The following is an 11,634-nucleotide window of genomic DNA, read 5'->3' as shown; positions in this document are numbered from 1 at the left end:
TATATATATATATATATATATATATATATATATATATATATATATATATATATAGTAATGATGATAATATAATTTTTATTCTATCTGTATTATCATTTTTTAATTTTCATTGATTTGATAGAAAAATTCATTGTCTTGAAACTTTGATTCGCGTTTGATAGATTGAGCTTGATACATTTATCGATACAGCTGACCAGGAAACTTGTTTTTTGTTTCAGATCTGCCGGAGATTGCGGGCACACGTGCGACTGCGGCTTTATCGGCGCGATCGTTTTTTAATTCGTGAGCTTTTCACGCGAGTGGCGAATGTGTTCGCGACAGAACTGGCCGTATCGTGATAAACACTCATCGAACGAATTCACTAAACAAACTCGTAAATTTCGTTCCGGGATTAATGAAAACCGTTCGTTGATATCGTCGAAATAATTGCAAAATATCGTTAAAGATACAAATATAAATCGCGTCGCGAGTGCAGTGAAGTGTAATCAACGTGGGACTATTCAGTAGCGAGTTTTGTCGATGGATTTGGCGGGATATTAGTGGAGCTGACTGAACGTCGGTGGATTTCATCGCTAAATGGTGAGTATCCAATCTTAACACTCTCTCAGAGTGTAATTTATCATAGTGCATGTATAATGGTAAATCCACCGATGAACGGAATAAGAGCAGTTGTACACCGCTGCCTCTCTGCGAATGATTAGTGTCCTGACTGTTTTGGGACATTTTTCTCCTTTTAAATATATAATTTCCAATTATTTCTCTCACAATTGAATACTTTTAATTGTGATATATTACGATTATGATATTTAATTCTAATACACAAGATATCGCTGAGATTAGTGCATGAGTTCAAGTGGTATGTAAAAAGCGACTGAAAATTAGAATTGCGCTAATATTTTTATTTTTCGTGTAAAAACGTATCGTACACATATACGATACGAGTTGAATAACAATATATTTTTACAACATCACGTTTTCACAAAGCTGTAAGTAGTACAATAACGTCGAATGACGTTTCAATGACGCATTGAAGAAGTCTCAAACGTCAATAGTATGTCATTTTATATCATCATGTTTACTTATACTTCAAAGTGGAATAACTTTTGATTCAGGTTTTGAATCAGTCAAGTTACTTACGATCATTTTTAGAGATGCAGACAGATTAATCTCTAATTTCTCCTACATGTTCTCATCACTTTTGGGATATGGGTAGTACATCCTTGAACAGATTTAGGGATCAATGGCGCACAGTAGCGCGCGTTTGTAACAAGTACTTGGTAATAAAAAGATTAGCCAGGGGCTAAGCGGATTTTTAACTGCTCTATTGGAGGATTACGCGTGAATTTTGACGGAACGAACGGCTACATACCGTAAAATACACGGGCAACGTGTGTGATAGTGTAACGAGCTAATCCACTGGGAGGGTCGCGCTCTGTACTCATGTATCTCTGTATTACTGTATCTCATGTTCATAACTTCGTTCGACGTAACTTCGTCGCCCGGCGAAATCGCATCGATCTATGTGTCACTTGAAATCATTATTAAAAGCAAATTTATACGGAGGGATCCTCTTTCGAGGGTCGGCGTTGAATTTTTGAGTGACTGTTTATATTTTGACGAGAGAAATAGCGGTTTCGAAAGGCCTCGAGTTTATAAGAGCGCTCGAGGCTTTCCCGTGCGGATTCGTGGGCGCCTGAAAGTGGAAGCGGAGAAAGAGAGAAAGGGAGAGACTGCTAAGCTCCGAGATCGAAGTCGGCTTACGATGCACATGTTTTTGCATCTCCTCCATACGCGGAGGTACACGTTGTCTCCGTATGAAAGTCGATGAGTGTTCGACGAGCGTCGACTCGGCTCGAGCGGCAATCACAGTCTCTGCTTCCGTCATCGAAGAATCGCGGTCGCATTCTCCATTTACCGTCGCGCCTGCTGCTGAGGGGCCGAACATTGATCCAGCAAGAAAAAGAAAATTCACATTCCTCGCGAGAACGGATAAATCGAGGATCCCCTTCTGCTCTTGCGCTTTTCGAACGTCTCAAAGATGCAGGCTCGACGAAGCATCGCGACACCCCGATCCTGAGCGCGGTCTAATTGGCACGATCGCGAGTGATTAACGCGAGTATCCATTCCTTGAAACATGATCGGGATAAGGAGGAAATGTCGCGGATGGGCCCGAGGAGACGCGCGGGGCACGACGCCCTCGCCACAAGGGTCCCGTAAATTCCGGCGAATCGTTTTCATACGCTAATTAACAAAACGGATTGCAGCCAGGATCCCCCGCGAGAGATGCATGCCATGCATACTCTGGGCGATTTATCACGCAATAATAACCGCGTAAACGCTTAAGCCGAGGAAAGTTACAACCCCCTCAGGTTGGCCGGTCTTAATGCTCGTCGTCGCTGAATAGCGCCCGAATTTATACGGTGCTCGTAGGGCCGCGCACCGCGGAGTATAACGTCGATTATCATCCGGAATTCGTAATGCCGCTCCCTCATACTTGGCCGCGATATCGGCTAATTGGCGTGATTCTGGCTCCTTCGAGACTCGCGATCGCTCGACCAGAAAACCGGAGCTTCCAGTAATTATAACATGCGAATTATATTTTTGAGTTTAATTATACCGACACGAGTAACACGAACGGGAGGTGGATCGCGGAATTGTAATAACGATCAATTATTCCGATCGTGCCATTAAATTATGTTTTCTCTCGTACTTTAATTACTCGCAAGCTAAACGCGAAATAAACCCCTGTCGCCTCTGAAATTTGCATACGCAATTTAATCGTACGCGTGTTGCAAACAACGCGACGAGCAGTTCGATGTCCTGTTATTAGCTGTTCCGTTAATCGCGCGGGCTTATTATTATAATTTCGTTAACCTTCTTTATATGTCTTTATCTACTATCTACTTAAGATTATAGTATCCAGTCACCTAAATTCGAACATTTCTTAAATCCTCAGTCCTTTATTGCCTTAAGTACAATCAGTATATTCTCCACTGAAATGCTATACTTGTAACTGCAGAGAGAGTTCAGTTAGAAATATAACACTGCGATCAGTAAATCACCCTGAAAGAATCAATTAATAGTAGCGACTGTTCTTATTGATTGAATGATACACTTTACGAATACAGACAGATCATTGTATGCGAGACTCATGGTAGTCGTTAATTTCATTATTGCAAACGTTATATTTAAAAGAAAGTTATATTTGGTATAACGTAGAACGGATTTATATATTACAAAAATTTTACAGTATATTCTTGCTTCTACTGATCAGACTCCGTAAGATATAAGACAAAACAGTAAAGCGGGAGTATTTCCATTGAAAATCAGTGAGTACTCACGGAGATCAGTGATAAAATTTTAATTATTTAATTAAAAGCATCTTTACTGATCCATCTTAAAAAAGTATGTTGTAGCATTTGGAGATAAGAGGGAGATGTTAAATTTTAATAAGTGCGTTTTGTTTTCTTTCTCTTTTTATTTATTCTTGTTTGTCTTTGCTTTTTTATTTTTTCTCTCTCTCCCTTTTTGTCTTCCTCTGCTCTGCTTCTCGTATTTCTTTGCTTCCTTCCTTGATCTTTCTTCTTTTATTTTTTTATTAATTTAAGATGTTATATCAAGAAGGTAAATTCCCGTAGAGAGATATACAAATTTTCGCGCACTGTCATCTCAATGAACCTTGTAATCATTGTCGAACATGAGACGAATGCGAGACGAACATTTCGGTGGTTTTGAAAATGCGCGAGTTTTCAAAATGGCGATTGTATTATTGCACCATTTCGACAGCCCTTCTTCCTGTTAAATGTCCGTAATGACCGATCATTCGCGTCTCGTTACCGCAAGACTTCTTTTCGTGCGAAAATCGATGATCCGTGCATGCCGGAAACTTTCCCCCCTATCTCTGTCTCTTTTTCTCCTTCTCAGATTCCGATAATTCAAATCGCGCGTGAATCAGCGCGACTGCAGAATTTCGCTGAAAATAATCCGGCGATAGCGAGTTGGAGCCGGGGAGAAAGCGCGTAAGAATGTCCGCGGAATTAATGTACGGGCGTATATCAGCATCCCTCGCGCGCGAACGAAAGCCGCGCCATGATAAATCAGCCCTCGCGCGATATAAGGCGGATATAAATAAGGACGCGTGAATAACTGGCATTTTTAACCGTCCGGGGCAAACCGCGTCTCTCTCTCTCTCTCTCTCTTTCCTTTCCTCTCTGTCTTTACCTCTTTACACGCGCGCTATGCCACGTCGGTGGAAACTCACCCCCTGCGGAAAATCGGGATATACATCGAATGCGAGCTAGAGCACGCCTCTCGTCCCCTTATCGTCCTTATCTGCTCGCCCATATATCCGGACTATTTCTTCCCGTACATCGGTGCTCTCGCATTCGATATACTCGCCGGCAAACACAGCCGTCGATACGAGTAAATAAGACGATAAATTTACGACGGTGGATTCCTATCCCCGCGCTACTCCGATAAACATACTCGCCGATTGCCAAATACTCATTTATCGTCGGGATAAATCCTTTGGACATCCGAATCCCTTGGAAACGCTCGAAGTCGCCGACGACGAGGTGGTGGTTCTTTCGCGCCCGTGCGAGAGGAACGACGAGCGATTTATCGGCGCGAATCCGATTGCCTTCAGTCTCCTTCGTGCGAAATATCGTCCGGCCAACGATGTTTGTTAACATCCCGAGGAGCGCGAAAGAACTCAAGTCTGTGAGTAGAGATCGCGCGCGCTGGCGACACTCATCGTCTCACGATGGAAAAGACAATTATTTCATCCTTATTGCCTTCTTCTAAAGTACGCCCTTTTGAAATTACTCGCGCAAACACTAGACTAGGGGGATTTGCGGCCAGCTCGACAATCGCGGCACTTGACGCCGACGCTCCTCGCGCACTTTCGCGCCGCAAACACTCGCGTGAGACCCATTGTTCCGGTCTCTCCTACTTCTGAATACCAAAGTCATGCTCCTCCCGCAGTGAAGTAATACAAACGACGTCTCTGCCGAATATCTCCCTGTCGGATAACGAAAAATACCTAGAGAACGCGTATAGTCTCGCTTGAATCTCAAGACAAACAGTGTTTCTAAGAACTTATAGATTTCATTTGTTAAGCTAAAATCACGTTACACATGATTTCATATCTTCTGACGTGCATATTGATGCAGTTCAGTTCACTGCATAAATCGCTATTCGTAACATTGGAAGATCTGTGCAGTGAACTGAGCTACTGGTCAATATGCATATCAGAAAACATGAAGTCTTGCGTCATGTGATTCTGCACTGAGGAAAAAAGCAGTTAGATCGACAAAATCGTCGATCACCTTCAAAGACATATTATATCTATCGAACAAATTTGCATTGAGGTGCAATAATAAGTTGCTTTAATATAGTTACTGACCAAATCACAATCACTGAATCAATTGATAACTTTTATTACTACTATATAATTCTACTTATTATTGCTATATAATTCTTTCAATCGATTAAAAATTTTGTTCAAGTTTCGTTAACTCAACTACTTTTTTGTCTCATCATAGCTTTACATTGAAGTCTGTATAGTTGCTACTTGAAACTTGCTTGAAGTGAAATTCTTGGATTTGAATTTAGAGTTAGATGCGAGTTTTTCAGTGGAACAGTGATTGCAAATGTAACGGCGCGTATATCGTACGGTTTGCCTGAAAAATTTAGACCTAAATTTTTCTCAATTTTATCAATTCAAATCTGACTATTTCACGTGAGACGAGTTTTAAGTAATGACTGTTAATACAAACCAAGAGTATAATTAAACGTGTGATTCTCTTTTCGCGTTTGAGTAATTCGACGTGACGCTGAGATTTTCATGTGACACAATAAGGATAGTCTCTCACATCACGCGGTCCATGCAAAATATAGAATGTCCGGGAGTATCTAGGAATAGGTTCCGAGTCAAGTGTTTTACGTGTTATACCGCCGGGAAATGCTGCCGACTCAACGAGGCTCTCACTAATCGCGGCTGGCGATTTCGAGTTTTCCGGCATGCCACAGGCCACGCGTCGTTATTTTCATGAACGACGCGTTCAGATGATGTGCACGCGCGCGTGGCGCCACGTTTTGCACAACGAAAACTGGCGTATTTTTTCCGGAAACATCGTAAATCCCACGACGAATTCGAAGTCGGACTTTTGTCGAGCGGAACAACGCGGTCGACTCTAAATTTATATTCTTCCTGAAGTTCGGATGAAAATTGTAAATCAAGTGCAAAAAGATAGATAAAATATGCAAAAGTGTGTGAGAAATTTAAATTTTAGTAGCATGATTTATAGGAGCCATTTGGTAGATATTAGTGCGAATAATTTTAAACTACTAATAATGTTTGAATGTGTGATAACACGCATCGAATATTTTTTTAACATGCAATATACGCGGTAAATCAACTTTTTAACTATCCTCATCAATCTGTCCTGAATACTAATATTAGGGGATTCCACTATCTTGTCCTAATTATTCAATTTTGCGTTAATTGATTTTTTAAGGCTCGACAAGTAGGAAGGTCCAAGTGTGATTTGCTCACACAAGTCGAAATTTGATCTCATATTACCGCCTACTTTAATACTCTGAAACTATTTAGAGGCGCTAAGTAGGACTTAATTTCTATGTGTTAAATATTTATTGATCTTTTAAACAAATGTTAAAAATTTCAGATCAAAAGTAGGGTTAAAATGTTTACTAAGGTACTCTTTATTAACTTTTACTCATTATAGGTTCAGTCTTGCTGATTAACGGGAAATATGACTTTAAGATTGCTGATGCGAAGTCTGCATTTAAATTTATATAATTCGAAATTGTCAAATAGTCCGGATTCGAATAGTAAGGATTTGGATTTGAATCTAATCGAATCTCGCCCGATTCGATTCGAATCTGAATAATAGAAACGTCTTTGTATATTATAATATGTTGTGTGTTTGTATACAATATTCATGAATATTAATATTAATCATATTAATATTAATGTAATATCATACAAATATCATGTTCACAGAACAATTTTAAAGAAGATAAAACCTTGCATGTACATTGCAGCTGTTCGCACACGGTTGTTCGCGCTGCGTTCCGTCAACCGATGATCCGCGCGATGTCACTGATGTGCGGCAGCGCGGTGCAACGGTGCAGCTGCACTTTTACGCGCGTCAACGTCCGAGATTGATGTCGACGAGATTGCGGTGCAGGGCGACGTTTCGCGCGGAAATGCGCGGAAACGACACTGTTCCCCATGCTGGCGCGACGCAACGTTCGCGAGAGGCTCTCGCGTCCAACTCGCGTCCAACTTTGAATGGATCGATCGGTCGACTAATCGATGGATGGTTGAACGCATCGACGATCATTCTCCGCAGACTGAAGTTCGGTCAATTTCAGTTGCGAATAATTGCCGCGAGCGGGAGCACGACAGTGTTACGCGAGAGTGAGTCGGCTCTCACGAGATTAAAAGAGTTAATTGTATCGATTAATCGCGTCAGTAACGCTAAGCCCTGCATTTTTAACTCGATTTACCTCGGGATTCGTGGGTCCGGGTTGCCTGGTTTCGGCACGCAGCGTCCCGTTCAATTATTCGCGAAAGAGTCGCGGGGTTTTCGTGTCGAAGCTCCGTATGGAGGTCGTCTGCTGAGACACCCGAGCCGGCTCAATAAACGTCAACGCGAGAGATTCTCGCGTCACATGCCAGCATTCGGAAGTGTTATAATTCGACGGGGCGTAATTCTCGGCGTCTACGATGTGCGCGATACGAGCGAGGGGAAGAGCGACGGTTAAATTTCACAGGCGTTTCGACACGCAACGTGGGACGCGTTAGAGCGGCCAATTTTTATTGCTAGCGCTCGCACACACAGAGAAATATCATTCTATTACTGAAACAAAGCGATCACTCAGCTTATTTTTCATCTCTTAAGCAATAGTTATCTTCAGCAAAGAATATTTTCTTGATAGAGCGGTCTTAAAATATGCTTATCACCAATTTTAGAAATTTTATCGTGTACTCAAAAGAAGAATTTGTTTTCTTTTGAGTATACGAAGAATTGATTACTAGCCAAAAACTGGTAAGTTTTTATTGGCTAGGATTTATTAGATAGTAACTGTTTAGAAACTGAACAGGAAGATACCGGCCAATATTTCTTGGCCAGTTACTGGGCAGAAACTAGGCAATAAAAATGTTAATTAAATACTGAACAGTTTTTCTGTCTGGCAAAAATTCGGGAATACTGACCAATCTTTCTTGGCCAGGAACTAGACAGGAAAAAATGGTAATTAAACATAAAGTTGCAATCATTTCAATAATGAATGACTTGGCGTGCAAAAAGATTCCACTTCCTGAAATACAAGTTTCATACTATTTTTTTATTTAATAATAAAATGTAATATTTTATATACAAGAACGTGTAAAATTAAACGATAGAAACTATTTGACAGAATTTTATACAGATGCAAAGTTTGTCTAGAAACTGATCAAAAACTAGTTAGAAACTAACTAATATCGTCCATTTACCGTTCATTTACTGGTAAAGCAAGCGTCGCTTAGAATTTAAACTAATCAGAATTCCTGGCCAGTTACTAGAAAGACCGAGATCACTTTTTCTATTTAAATGCAGTTTTCTGCACGTAACGTGGAAAATTAATGAAGCGCGAATTACGACGATCGTGATAGTGGCGTAACTGCAGTAAACTATCGCTTAATTTATTACGAGTGACAAGTGCACGCGGGAAATAGACGAAAAGTATGTTATACGCGCGCGCGCACGCTATAATATATCGGTCGGGGCGGAGCATATTTAAAAGTCAATTAACGCTAATTGCACTAAACCTCGCCTCGCATTCCTGCCCCACTTATATTATGTCGTAGAGTTAGTTACTTAGAGTTATGATCCCGAATGCGACGCTCGCGGTTGCTGACGAAAGTTAATTAATTAAAACCGCCGGGGTAACCGAGTCTAAAAGAATTAATTACGCCGACGGCACTTGATTAAGCAACTCTTTTCGTCTCTTCCTTTTCTGCGGCCATAGTCTCGCTCGCGACACAAAACAAACGTCGACAGAAGAGGCCGAGATTCAGTAGGTTGACCCATCGGCGCGGAATCTCGCCCGAGTTCGATCGCGACGTTGTCCGCGATCCTTTTCGACGTCTGCCCGACCTTTTTCAGAGGGTGCAATTCGTTACCCTCTTCGGGATTCGTTAACGCGAGGAGAACGACGGCAGTGACTTTCACATCGTCCTCTGTGTCTTTCTTCATCTCTTCCTCGCTTTCTTGCTTTCTCTTTTTCTCCCTCGTTCCTCGTAATTACGCGGTAACTTTAATTAGAAAATTCGCGACTGTCTCGCTCGCGGAAGCGCGCTCTCCTATGCGGGAACATTGAAATTCCGCACGGCGCCATACCGAGATCCACGTTCTCTTCCGAGTCGTTTCCTCGTCGTCCTGTCGTCGTCGCTGCGTCGCGGTTACATCATCGAAAACAACGTGAAATCGTCGCGCCGGGGAGACGCGGCCGTAACGAATTGTATTGTCGCGGAATTTATGACAATGACGTGAGCTCGTCAGGAACTCGTCTCTTCCGCATAGAGCGAGCCGATGCACGGAGGAATTCCGAGAAGTGGAAAGTCAGAGGGGACCGAGGAGGAAATAGTCGGGAATGTCCACGTCCTGATGGCTTCTGGGGCGCGTTGCACGGCAACTTTGATCGATCGCGTTATCCCGACTGTCAGTCTTGAAATATGCGAGTGAGGAAAAAATAAAAATAAAAATATTGGAAAATTGAAAATTTTGCGCAAGCACGAAGGCACTGAAATTCCTCCGAGACTTCATTACTTTTCTATCATCTCAGGATATTAACTTTCGTATGTAGGCTGAAACGTCCAATTATTGACATCTCCTTGATCATTGATTCTCTAAAAGAAAAACTGGCTTTTCATGCGATCAGTATCGCAGTTAAACTTCTTGCTAACACTCGATGATCTCACAAAAGAACTTCGCAACTAAGACTGCGAACAATAGCTACTGGTCACAAGAAAAATCGAACTTCTTCAAAAGTATCAGTGACTAAGGAGGATCAATCAGTGGGTCTCAATAATTGAGTATTTCACATTAGCCCCCGATAATTTTCCCTCAGATGATTTAAGCATAAAAACTTTATTACTTTTCTATCGTATTTTTATCTAAGTTATTAAGATTTTCATATATAGTCTAAAACACCAAATCATTGATTTTAGTCATTGACACTCTAAAAGAGAACCTGATTTTTCATGCGACCAGAGGAGCAGTTAAACTTTTTGCTAGCACTCGATGATCTTAAAAGAGAACTTCCCAATTAAAACTGTGAAAAACTGTGAAGAACTGTGAGCTACTGGTCTCAAGAAAAACGAAACTTTTCCAAGGTGTCAATGACTAAGAATGATCAGTCATGGCTGTCAATAATAGGGTGTTTTCTAAGTTACTCTTAAGATGGTTAAGATGGTTTAAACAGAGAAATGATACCATAACTCCAAGTTTCGAAGAGATCGCGAGGAGAAGAAACCGATTTCCTGTGACGCGCGGCTGTCGCGAGCTCGATTATCGCGGTTTCGTCGCTCATTCGGCATCTGGTGAAGCAGTGTTCTTGAAGAAGCATATACCCTCCGCGCGCCTCGTTAAGTTAAACGCGGAAACGTGACCACGCCATTGAAAGTACGGGCCAGTCACGTTCGACGTGCCGTTGCGCAAGTATACCACTTTGCTCATTACGCGAGTCCAAACAACACTTCGACAGTTGTTCGGTCCGGCGCTATTCATCTCCCTATTATCGTCTCGCGACTATACTTACGATGACGTACTATATTGTCGAAGTATAAATGTGGGTACACGCGACATACACATACAAAAATGAATGAATAGAGCTAGGTGGTTGTAATATACCGTGTGACGCGCTTGACTCCGAGTTTGACAAATTACCCCCGACGAGTCCTCCGCGTCTCCGTGCGGCTGTTCCGGGACCCGATAGACGCCGGGCGTCTTCGGAGGAGACCGAGCTTGGCTGTTTTCCGATCAGCAACAGTAACACGCACCGGGAGGATTCCTCGTTCGCACCAGCAACCTCTACGGACGAAAACACCCCGGACGCAAAGTGAACCGCGTTTTCGCGCTTTTCGATCTCGAGTCGACCGGTCAATTGCTGGCGGACGATCGACTGCCACTCCACCTTGATTACCCACTCGATGGTTGTTAAAATATGTAATAAATATGTGTGTATATGTGTGCGAGTGCGTGCGCGCGGTTTCCGGTTCTCTTCCTCCTTCTGTCTCTCTTTTTATTTCTCTCCCTCTCTCGCTATCTCTTTCTCGTTCGCGCACTAATCACCCACCCACCACCACCACCAGTAGCACGACGCGACAGACGACGGCGGCGACGGGCGGCGACGGCGTCGGCGACGGCGACGACGACGACGTGGACGATCGCGAGGTCGGTGGCGGACTGGCGCGGGGCGACGCGAGTCACCGTCGACGACGAGTCGAGTCGCTCTGACGAGATCCTGGGGGGCCGTCAGGCTGGCTGCGTGGAGGCGGCGGGTGGCCGGAGAGAGAAAGACGTAGTCAAACAGAAAGCGAGGGCGGCAGAGAGATAGAGAGAGAAA

The 11,634-nt window shown here is 42.8% G+C and overlaps 2 protein-coding genes across 6 annotated transcripts in view; one reads left to right on the top strand and one right to left on the bottom strand.

The window, feature by feature from the left end:
* LOC116850827 overlaps nt 1-573 on the top strand; it is a 100,291-nt gene extending 99,718 nt beyond the window's left edge. For all 3 annotated transcript variants that reach the window (XR_004379448.1, XR_004379449.1, XM_032829536.1), the window contains one exon: nt 219-573. Coding sequence is in view for 1 of the 3 variants with exons in the window: in XM_032829536.1 (XP_032685427.1) it covers nt 219-286 (68 nt within the window). In the remaining 2 variants the exon portion in view is untranslated. The remainder of the gene's footprint in view (nt 1-218) is intronic.
* Nucleotides 1-11,502, bottom strand: part of LOC116850826 (receptor-type tyrosine-protein phosphatase kappa) — a 100,505-nt gene extending 89,003 nt beyond the window's left edge. The window contains exons 1-2 of one of the 3 annotated variants that reach the window (XM_032829533.1): nt 10,503-11,502; nt 7,534-7,886 (exon numbers count right to left, since the gene is read on the bottom strand). Coding sequence is in view for 1 of the 3 variants with exons in the window: in XM_032829530.1 (XP_032685421.1) it covers nt 10,503-10,505 (3 nt within the window). In the remaining 2 variants the exon portion in view is untranslated. The remainder of the gene's footprint in view (nt 1-7,533; nt 7,887-10,502) is intronic. The other 2 variants (XM_032829530.1, XM_032829531.1) reach the window with 2 other exon arrangements.
* Nucleotides 11,503-11,634: the final 132 nt, after the last annotated feature.

This window comes from Odontomachus brunneus, unplaced genomic scaffold (assembly GCF_010583005.1).
Source record: "Odontomachus brunneus isolate Ranch 3 - 2012 unplaced genomic scaffold, Obru_v1 Obru_scaffold_157, whole genome shotgun sequence".
Taxonomy (NCBI): domain Eukaryota; kingdom Metazoa; phylum Arthropoda; class Insecta; order Hymenoptera; family Formicidae; genus Odontomachus; species Odontomachus brunneus.
Note: the sequence above shows the minus strand (reverse complement) of the source record. Positions and strands in the feature narration are given on the sequence as shown.